This window comes from Thalassophryne amazonica, chromosome 18 (assembly GCF_902500255.1).
Source record: "Thalassophryne amazonica chromosome 18, fThaAma1.1, whole genome shotgun sequence".
NCBI classification, from domain to species: domain Eukaryota; kingdom Metazoa; phylum Chordata; class Actinopteri; order Batrachoidiformes; family Batrachoididae; genus Thalassophryne; species Thalassophryne amazonica.
In genome coordinates this window covers 60,542,980-60,554,405 of record NC_047120.1, presented here as the reverse complement: position 1 = coordinate 60,554,405, position 11,426 = coordinate 60,542,980, and the positions used below count along the sequence as shown (strand labels likewise).

The following is an 11,426-nucleotide window of genomic DNA, read 5'->3' as shown; positions in this document are numbered from 1 at the left end:
CTTTTCTGAACTTGTCCTGGTCCATCAACTCGACATTAATTAGTCACTTGTCACAGCTTTCTTTACATTTTTTTTCTGCTGATACCAGAATTTCGTGTTATTGTATGCAATTATTTTGTGATTATTGGTGATTGGTACTTAATGTCTAGGGTTTTGTTTTAATAGTTGTATTTTTTATTTTCCCAGGATGATTTCTATTTTTTTAAGGTTATTACTGAGCGTGTACAGCAGAATGTTTACCACTGCTAAAAAATAAAAGAATTTTTCTTATTTTATGTTATTTTGTGTGGATATATGAAAGACACTTTCATATGCACTTACATTTATAAATTTGGACTTTTTTTTAATTTGTGGGGCAATTTTTCTTATTTTTGTTCAGTGGCTCATTCTGGACCTTTTATAGTTTTTAAACCATGGATCCATAAATTAGCATTATGCTGCAGGCATCTCTAAATTTGTTTTCATTTTGTTTGGTGGAAAACCTTTATTATGATTATTTTTTTATGTTTCCTACAAAACATTTAACGGTCTGCATAGCGGCCTTGTGACATATTAGCTTGCCAGTACTAGCATGTTAATATATTGATATTTTCTCACTCACTCATCTTCAACCGCTTATTCCAATTAAGGGTCACAGGGGGCTGGAGCCTATCCCAGCAGTCATAGGGTGTGAGGCAAGGTACACCCTGGACAGGACGCCTGTCTGTCACAGTCGCAGGACCATACATTGAAAAACAAACACATTCACACCTATGGATAAGTTTCCAGTCCACCTAACCTGCATGTCTTTTGGATGTGGGAGGAAGCTGGAGCACCCAGAGGGAACCCACAGGGAGAACATACAAACTGCACAGAGAAAGGCCATGAGTGGGAATCGATCCCCTGACCGTCTTACTGTGAGGCAACAGTGCTAACCACTAAGCCACTGTGCTGCCTGTAATTATATTTAGTTAATAAAATTTTAAATACAATGGTTTAGTTAATATACATTATAATAAAGTTAGTAAGTAAATAAAATAATACATAATATAAATATAACCATTAGTATTACAATATAGTATTTGTGCTAATGTTTGCATGAATTTGCTAAGATGCTCGCAATTGACACCCCAGGATTGACTTTATTTACATGTTAATTAATTATGATGTTAAAATTAGTAAAGTTACCAACTTCATAAGCAAATAGATACTAATGACATAATTAGTGTAATAGCAATTGTGCCTGTATGCAGATGACATGCTACTCTATACAATAAAGTAAAATGCTGTACAATACTGTACAGCACTGGGCACTATAATGCATGAATATGCAGTATTTTATAATACTATATACGATAAAATACTGTACATTACAGCACTGTAACATGCTGTATTACTGTATAACACTGTAAAACACTGTGACAACAGTCAGTTACACATCAAGGTACAGTACATTTTCATTATGTTGACTGTGTGAGCAATCTCACCTGCTGGTGGCGCTAGATGAAAAGCCATAGGATTATCAAACCCTTAAAGAAAAAAGCTTCTGCTCATTTGACTGAGAAAACAGCAGCAGAATCCTAGTTAACCAAAGTTTGCAGCAATATGTGATCCGTAGAAGTACAAACTTTGTGGATGCTTTTTCTTTTTGTTTCTGTATTTTCACAGAAATGTCAGTTAAAAAACCATCCAACTGTAACTCTGAAACCTGGTTTGACTCTTGATTTTTTTTCCAGATTTAGTATCACCTCCTGTATGACAACACATATTTTCTGTGAATGTGGTGAAAAAAGGAAACAAGAATCAGTCTGAGCCAAAACATAAAAAATTGTATCCAGACTGAAATTTTTACTGATGCTTACAAAACACACAAATACAGTATTTAAAGTAACACGTTTGTAAAATGGAAAAAGGCAAAGCTAGCAAGTTTATTAAACATTTTTTTTAACTGTGTCCTTACATTACTAACTAATGCTGTCAAATTATTGAATTCATCTCAATCTAATTTTCAAATGAATAATTTCTGTGCAGAAATGACAAAAGCTGACTGAAACAGAACACCAAATTCTGTCAATAAAGCACAGCATTGTGCTTTGAGATACATTTTACAGAACAAAAAACATCTGCCTGAATATTTTGCCAATTGTCCACACAATTTTTCAATTCAAGAACCCTCAAAATAGTTTGTATCAATGAAATTCATTTGAGCATTCAAATCAATTGTTTCTCTGCCCAAACATTACAATATGTAAATGAGCGTTTGTGTATGAAAATGATAAATTTGATAAAGAAGATTCGCAATTGTGGCACAAAACCTTTCAAATGGACAGAAATGACACGTGTCTGCTGAAATTAATATCTTGATTACAAAATAAGAGTAATTTGCTTTTCTGAACACAAGTTGGTAATTTATTTGCTGTGACACCTGCTCATCATCTCACTTGGTTGGACAACTTGTACATTTCAAAGGTTTTTTTTTTTTTTTTTTTTAACAAGCTGGCACTGAGCTGTGAACACACCAAAGTAATGACAGTATTGAAGTGTATGAAGCACTTAGAACTTATTTTTACATTAGATTAATAAATAAGAATAATACCAAGATGATGTTTGTACAAAATTATCTTACATTCTAAAATGCATTTATTTTGATCTGGAAACTGAACAATGCTTTGAAAATGCATTTTAATCAGATAATTGTGGGTTTTCATGTTTTAAAACTGTTTTTAATCCATTCTCATGTTTTATCATCCTTAATTCAATTAATGGGGAAAAATACTGAATAAAAACAAAACACTGACTGTGTTGGCTTCAATTATTTCATATTTGTACAATTTATATGAAATGTCTGGTTTATAAGAAGTGACTGACAAATTCCAAACATGAAAATGAGCTCATCGATCTGAAAGTTAACATAAAAAAAAAAAAAAAATGAACACAGCATTGTTTCAAATTATTACATTTCCATTTTATTTATATACATTATGAATTTTGACAAAGTCCTTCTAATGACTGGAAGAGGAAGTAAAATAAATGACAAATTTGTTCTGAAATTACTGTAAATATTCTATATTATAACAGCCAAGTGGAGTCTGTGTGCATGCGTGCACACAGAGTCACGCAAAAACTGGAGAGAGCTGACATTTGCCATTTGGCATGTGTATGTATTTTGAGTCAAGGATGAATGCTGCAAAAACGGAAAGTTGATAAGGTAAATATTTTTGGAGAAATTAGCAAATGTATCTAACCAGTAATCAGTGGACATTGTGCTACAATGCACCACGGGAGTTCAGGGTTTTGAGGTTTTAAATGTCATTATTGCGTTTTATGTTACTTTAACAGTGTTGGTAATGTTATCGATTTATTATGTTTTTGTAGTTTAACTGGTTTAGTCAGTTTAGTTAAGGCCCATGTTGCTATTACAATGATTGACTTAAGTTTCATGTGGTACCATGAGTGAAATGTGTATTTAATGTCTTCTGCCACTGCCTTTGTTTGTCAAATTAAAAGCACCCGCTTACAGCAGCTGTGCGTGCGTGCGTGTATGTGTGTGCATGCTTGCATGTGTGCGTACAACTTTGATCACAGAGAAACTGTGAACAGCTGACATTTGCTGTTTGGTATGCTTACGTATTTTGGGTCAAGGATAAACACTGCGAAAATGGAATAACAGATGTTGCTAACTTCTTGAGGGACTCACACACTCTTCCAGCAGAGGGCAGTAGGTCATCTATATATTAAAAGTGTGATTGATTTTTAGTTGAATATAAGTACATAATATAAATGGACTGCATTTAAATGGACTGCATTTATATAGCGCTTTTCCATCTGCATCAGATGCTCAAAGCGCTTTACAATTATGCCTCACATTCACCCTGATGTCAGGGTGCTGCCATACAAGGCGCTCACTACACACCGGGAGCAATAGGGGATTAAAGGCCTTGCCCAAGGGCCCTTAGTGATTTTCCAGTCAGGCAGGGATTTGTACCCATGATCTTCTGGACTCAAGCCCAACACCTTAACCACTAGACCATCACCTCCCCTAAAATATAATTTCAAATACGTTAAAAAATACATGGATGACACAAGAAAGTGAAAACACTTATTTCCTTTTTGGTCCATTTAAAAATCAAATGACAAAATAGAAGTTGAAATATAATAATAATAATAATAATAATAATAATAATAATAGAGTGTATATGATAACAAGAACCTAAATGATTTATATTAAGACAGCAAATTAACATTTATTATTATTGCTTAATTTATTACCACCCTTGCCACAAAAATGTCAGTTACCTATTTTACAAACACTACCCAATCTAGAGCCCGTGGATCCCCACAGGCAACATGCTAGTTCAATTTAATAGTGTGTGTGTGTGTGTGCGTGTGTGCGCACGCGTGTTTTAGACAATTCCAAACAATTCCCACAATCCCAAATGCAATATTGTCTTTCGATCTTCCTTCTTTCAGCTGCTCCAGTTTCGGCTACCACAGGAGATCAACCATCTCCATCTCACCCTATTCTCCGCATCTTCCTTTGTCACACCAACCCCCTGCATGTCCTCCTGCAGCACATCCATAAACCTCCTCTTTGGCATGTTGTCATTATGGGGTGTTGCGAGTAGAATTTTGAGGGAAAAAATGAATTTAATCGATTTTGGAATAAGACAAACATAACAAAATGTGGAAAAAGTGAAGCGCTGTGAATACTTTATGGATTCACTGTATCATTCTTTCACAAATCATTCCTGCCACCTTTCTCCATCCTGCCTGCACTCTTCTTCACCTTTCTACCACACTCTCCATTACTTCAGATAGTCGACCCCAAGTATTTAAACTCATCTGCCTTCACCACCTCTACTACTTGTGACTGCACTATTCCCTGGATTCCTCTCATTCTCAATACATGTACTCAGTCTTGCTACTCCTGACTTTCATTCCCTTTCTCCCCAGAGCATATCTCCACGTCTTCAGGCTTGTCTGGACCTGCTTTCTACTCCTACTATAGATCACAATGTCATCTGCAAACCTCATTGTCCATGGAGACTTCTGTCATCATCTTTCCACAATGAAGTTATATTCAAAATAAAACAAAAGCATTAAATTGAAATCATACTTTAATAATTGCCAGTTCTTGACATGCTGTTGATGGACATTTAAATAATTTTTACATCATGAGTTTCTGATTACTAAAATGCTCCTGTTGAAGGTCTGAAGGTGTGGCTTCGCGTCCCTGGCACTCGCTGTGAAAGCTCTGGAGGCGTGGCACCATAGTGCAGTCATTTGTAGTAAAAGCTGGCAGTGACTTTGAAGGTGTTGGATATGCCTTCATAAGGTGTGATGACCGTCTGAAATCCTTTCCTTTGTTTGAAATGTCCAAAGTGTTTGATCCTGTAGGACCCACTGATGGCTGACATCGGAACATGCCACTCAACGGTGACGTGACTCCGCCCACTTTCTCCTTTCAACCAATGAAACCTGCAGTGAGAGATGACACTTATTTTATTATTTCTGATGCAGACAGAATTAATGATGGTCAAAAAATATTCATGTCCTCAGTATTTCCAGGAGTGATGTTTTTAACAAAACACTTTTTTTTCCCTTGACATGTGCTTTCTACAGAATGTTTCTACAGAACTGTCCAAAACCCCAAAATCCTGTTTTCCCCTCATTTTTTTCACTTCAACTGAAATCCTGAACTAATGATGTTATGTCAAGATCCTCAATTCTCGATCCCAAACTTTTTCCATCTGCGTCTCACAGTGGCCACTGCAGTGTGGACTGGGTCAGTAAATTAGAAAGGATTCTACCAGCACCGGACAAATAACAAACCCCGAGATCATTTATAAGCCCAGAACTAAACCACATTCCTGTACGACAGAACCTGGGAAGTTCCTGTCATTCAATTTGTTCCGGGTTCAGCTGATTGAGAGCTGGATCACCTGCATCTTTTAATTTGGGTTTTTGAACACATACACACTCACATGCATGCACCTACCTCGTCTCCCATGAGGCATCAGTGTAGACAACCTTCCACGTGTCTGTACTGTTGTCATAAATATCCACAGTAACAAAAGTGTGATTTCTCTGCAACAGGCAGAAAAAAACAGATTTAGGAGATAAGTGAGTCAGCGAGCCAGTCAGTGTGTAAGTAAATCAGTCATTTAGCAAGTCAGTAAGGGTACTATCTCACTGGGCGCAACTGTTGGAGAGCAGTTGGAGACATGCATTAGTGACCAATCATGCGGACAAGCCACAATGTCGCAGTTGCTATCTCACTGAAGTGGCTATTCACAGATGAAATGATGACACATTTGCACATAGTGTTCAGCTGTTATGATCCTGCCATTATCTATGTAAATAGATTGTGGAAATTCCCCTGACTGTACCCGGTAATGACAAAATAAAATAAGATAAATAAAATAATAATAATAAATAAAAATAATAATAGCAGAATGATGTCCCTGCTGGATTTACTGTCCTCTTTTTCATGTCCAGTATATCGCCCTCCGCTTATATGATCCTTTTGGCCTCAGCTCAGAGATCCGCATGCAGCACTCATCTGCACACTGGACCAGCCTCCACTCCATGACGTAGCAATGTCCAACAGTGGTTTGAGGGTGTGTACCCTTTGATTTGATTTATTCAGCAATAACATTGTACGAGGTCTGTGAGAAAAGTATCCGACCTTTTTATTTTTTTCAAAAACTATATGGATTTGTATCATGTGCGCTTGCATCAGACAAGCTTGAACCTTCATGCGCATGCGTGAGTTTTTTCATGCCTGTCGGTTGCGTCATTCGCCTGTGGGCAGGCTTTGAGTGAGCACTGGTCCACCCCCCTCATCGGATTTTTATTGTCAGTGAAATGGCTGAGAGGCTTCCACTTTGCTCCATGAATTTTTTTTCAGAAACTGTTAGAGACAGCCAGCTGGAAACCATTCGAAAGATTCAGATGGATTTCGGTGAAGATTCTGTCGGTAACACACGGATTAAGGACCATTAAAACTGGATTAAAAACAGCCCACGGAGGCGGAGGGCGCACCGCACCCCGAGCGGCCATCGACAGGCTGGAACGAGCAGATCACTTCCAAATTTAAGGCTCTGTTGATGCAGGACGTCGTGTGACTAGCAAAGAAGTTTCAGAAGAGGTCAGGATCAGCACTTTATCGGCACATTCCACTGTTAAAGGAGATTTTGTAATGAAAGACGTGCGGACGGATTCGCGCATCGGGACGCAGCCGCTCACAGCCGCTGGACAAACAACACCTCCATGTTGGAAGTCTCACAGGACAAGTTGTGACATGCCCAGCTGTTAAACAATTTCTCGGATACTCACTCGACTGAAAAGCCATCAAAGGCCATCTGAATCTTCTGAATGGTTTCCAACACGGAGGTGTTTTTTTTTTTTTTGCGTGCAATGAGCAGCTCCGTGCCGACGCGCGAAATCCTCCACACGTCTTTCATTACAAAATCTCCTGTAACAGTGGAATGTGCCACAAAAGTGCTATGTCCAGCTCTCTTGCCATTTCTGTGGTAGTCACACGATGTCCCGGATCAACACAGCGTTCAGTTTAGAAATGATCTGGTCGTTCCAGCCTGCCGATGGCCGCTCGGTGCGCCGCACACCCTCCGCCGCCATGGGCCGTCTTTAAAAAGGTTTTAACACTCCTTAATCTGTGTGACGCCGACAGAATCTTCACCGAAATCCATCTGAATCTTTCGAATGGTTTCCAACTGGCTGTCTCTAACAGTTTCTGAAAAAAAATTCATGGAGCAAAGCAGCAGCCTCTCAGCCATTTCACTGACAATAAAAATCAGACGAGGGGGGTGGACCAGTGCTCACTCAAAGCCTGCCCACAGGCGAATGATGCAACCAACAGGCATGAAAAACTCACGCATGCGCACGAAGGTTCAAGCTTGTCTGATGCAAGCTCACATGATTCAAATCCATATAGTTTTTGAAAAAAATAAAAAGGTCAGATAGTTTTCTCACAGACCTCGTAAGTTCCTTTGGTGCAACACTTGCAATGACCTGTGAGTGGAGTGAGGGAACAGCACCACCAAGCGAACATTGTGCAAAATCAAGCAATTTCCCTCGCAATTGCCATTTGCACACTGTTATAGCCCAGTGAGATAGTACTCTACTAAGTCACTAATTTGGTAAGTCAGTCAGTAACAAGCAAGTAAGTAAATAAGTTAATCAGTAATTCAGTCCATAATGTAGTCAGTCAGTCAGTTAGTAAGTAAGTCAGTTAGTCAGTAAGGAAGTTAGTCAGTCAGTCTATAAGTCACTAAGACGGTAAGTCAGTTAGTCAGTAAGTATTTAAGTCACTAAGACGGTAAGTCAGTCAGTAGGTAAGTCAGTAAGTAAGTTAGTCAGTCAGTATTTAAGTAACTAAGATGGTAAGTCAGTCAGTGAGTAAGTAAGTCAGTAATTAAGTTAATCAGTCAGTAAATAAGTCACTAAACCAGTACGTCAGTCAGTGAGTAAGTCAGTTAGTCAGTAACTAAGTTAGTTAGTCAGTAAATAAGTCACTAACTTGGTTTGTCAGTCAGTGAGTAAGTAAATAAATTAGCATATCAGTCAGTAAATAAGTCAGTAAGTAAGTCAGTATGTCAGTAATTGTCAGTAAGTAAGCAAATAAGTCAGTCAGTAATAATGTCAATAAGGTAACAAGCAAGTCAGTATGTGAGCAAGTCAATAACTCAGTAATTCGGTCAGTCAGTAAGAAAGAAAGGAAAAGAAAGGACAAAATCAAGAAAAATTAAAGAAAAAGAAACCCCCCAAAAAAAAACAAAGACAAAAGTAACAAAGATAGAAATAATTGTTTGCCATCTTACAATGTCTCCAGAATGCCGGGGGTTTCCTGATATGAAACTAACAGAAACAACATCACCCTGGAAAAAAAATAATACATCTATGTAAATATTTTCACATTTTAAAAAAGTCACAGATGCATTTTGTACGGGTCTAATCTGCCTTGTGTCTGTGGTCCTACCTGTCTGTAGACGGGGTAAACCTGCTGCAGGACGTCACCAAAGCTGCTGTTCACTGGTTTCAAGTCCACAGGAGCCGCAGGAAGCAAATTAAAGAGATTCTTCTGAAAGAAAGGCGGCTCAGGGCCGAACGGCAGCTGCGAAACTTTGTCCTGAAATATACCCCAAGATTCACCAATATGACACTTTTCAAAGGTACAATTAAAAATGTCTTAACATACTGTTTTGAAAAATATGACATACAGACACACTGTAATAGGAACAAGGTGTGACATGAGACACAACATCAAAAACTACACAACAGCAACAAAATATATATATACATAAAATATGTGCATGAAGCACATCAAGTCCCACTTCATTATCGGTCAAGTGAGGTCACAGAAAAACACGTGAAAATACATCACAATATGACGCAAACATTCAGGAAATGCCACACTATACGTTTTACTCAACACTTTGGGTCTGATTTACTAAAAATCACAGATAATGAGTACTAAACTGCAGGCAATCCAGATTTTTCCGTGTTGGGGTGGAGACGGTTTTGAGGGTGATTTATTAAGACAAACTGTACAACTGACCTAGACAGCAGTATGTAAATGGAAATTTTGCACACATTCTTACACATTCAAACCGTTAGTAAATCAGACTCTTAGATGCAGAACAGAATCGGACAAGAATGTCTCATCACTTCTTGTTATCAGAATAAATACATACTGTACCTGCTACAGTAACTGAACTTTGAATCTGAACAGACAATGTTTTGACACACACCAAAGAAAAAAAAACTGTTTGAAGCAGGAATGACACCTGTGCGATGGCTTTGGCCAGGCCTCTGTACTTCTGGATGTATGCACTGAGAGTATGCGGTCCGTAGATCGTTGAAGCTCCTTCATAACGCTGAATCTGAAAAACCCAAAGCAGAACTCACTTTTCAAATAAAAGAGGCATCTGATTGATTCTGTTAGCCAAATGTCCTTGCAACCAAACATTTAGAGTAGATGTAAAAATCAGCACATTCAATACTTCGTTTCCCATAATCCCCCTGCACTTCCCAGAATGCACTGCGGCACCAGCAGAGTTCTGGCATTTCACAGTGTATGTAAACAATGGCTAGGGAGGGTGTGGATGGCACCGATTCACCGAGTTCACAAGTGATTATGATGATGACGCTCTCTCAAGTTGAGAGGGTTATCTAGAAGAGGTGTAGCACCTGTGATGAACTTCTGCTATGCTCTGATATAGGTACGGTCAGGCCTACGTCACTTCCGCATAGTTACGGCCGCCATTTTGGGTCGCTGCTGAAAACAAACTGTACGCGCACTCACAACCATTGCTGATATAGTCGTCTTTACTGTTGTTTATTTGCAAAGGCTTACCAATTTGGTCATGCCAAATGGCGTAGGTATGGTTGGACATCTGGGTCCCTGATGTGCGCACACATAGCAACATGCATAGTAACCAGCAAGCCGCTGAAAACAAACCGCTGTCACATTCATTTCCTACTTGACGTTCATCACACTCACATCGTTCTGCCACATTTTTTCTACTTAATATACGAGGTCTGTCCAAAAAGTATTGTACCTTTTTATTTTTTTCAAAAACTATATGGATTTGAATCACGTGTGATTACATCATCCAAGCTTGAACCTTCGTGCGCATGCGTGAGTTTTTCCACGCCTGTCAGTTGCATCATTCACCTGTGTGCAGGCTTTGAGTGAGCACTGGTCCACCCCCCTCGTCGGATTTCTTTTGTCTGAGAACTTGCTGAGAGACTGCTGCTTTGCTCCATGAATTTTTTTTCAGAAACTGTTAGAAACAGGCAGTTGGAAACCATTCGATAGATTCAGTTGGACATTGGTGAAGATTCTGTCAGCGTCACGCGAATTATGGACAGCAAAAAAACACCTCCGTCTTGGAAGTCTCACAGGACATGTTGGGGCATGTCCAGCTGTTACACAATTTCTCGGATACTCACTCGACTGAAAGCCATCAAAAGCTGTCTGAATCTTCTGAATGGTTTCCAACACGGAGGTGGTTTTTTTTGCTGCGCGTCCTGAGCTGCTTTGTGCCGACGCGCGAAATCCTCCGCACGTCTTTCATTACAAAATCTCCTGTAACAGTGGAATGTGCCGCAAAAGTGCTATGTCCAGCTCTGTTGCCATTTCTGTGGTAGTCACATGATGTCCCGGATCAACACAGCGTTCAGTTTAGAAATGATCTGGTCGATCCAGCCTGTCGAATGGCCGCTCGGCGCGCCGCGCGCCCTCTGCCGCTGTGGGCCGTCTTTAAAAAGGTTTTAACAGTCCATAATCCACGTGACGCCGACAGAATCTTCAGCGATATCCAACTGAATCTATCGAATGGTTACCAACTGCCTGTCTCTAACAGTTTCTGAAAAAAATTCATGGAGCAAAGCTGCAGTCTCTCAGCACATTCTCAGACAAA

The 11,426-nt window shown here is 39.2% G+C and overlaps 1 protein-coding gene across 1 annotated transcript in view; it reads right to left on the bottom strand.

Annotated features, from left to right (window-relative positions):
- Positions 1-5,078: 5,078 nt before the first annotated feature.
- Positions 5,079-11,426, bottom strand: part of asah2 (N-acylsphingosine amidohydrolase 2) — a 29,722-nt gene continuing 23,374 nt past the window's right edge. Inside the window, exons 17-21 of the mRNA XM_034194732.1 lie at positions 9,789-9,884; positions 8,981-9,130; positions 8,823-8,879; positions 5,978-6,066; positions 5,079-5,457 (exon numbers count right to left, since the gene is read on the bottom strand). Of these exons, the coding sequence (XP_034050623.1) occupies positions 5,259-5,457; positions 5,978-6,066; positions 8,823-8,879; positions 8,981-9,130; positions 9,789-9,884 (591 nt within the window). The 3' untranslated portion in view covers positions 5,079-5,258. The remainder of the gene's footprint in view (positions 5,458-5,977; positions 6,067-8,822; positions 8,880-8,980; positions 9,131-9,788; positions 9,885-11,426) is intronic.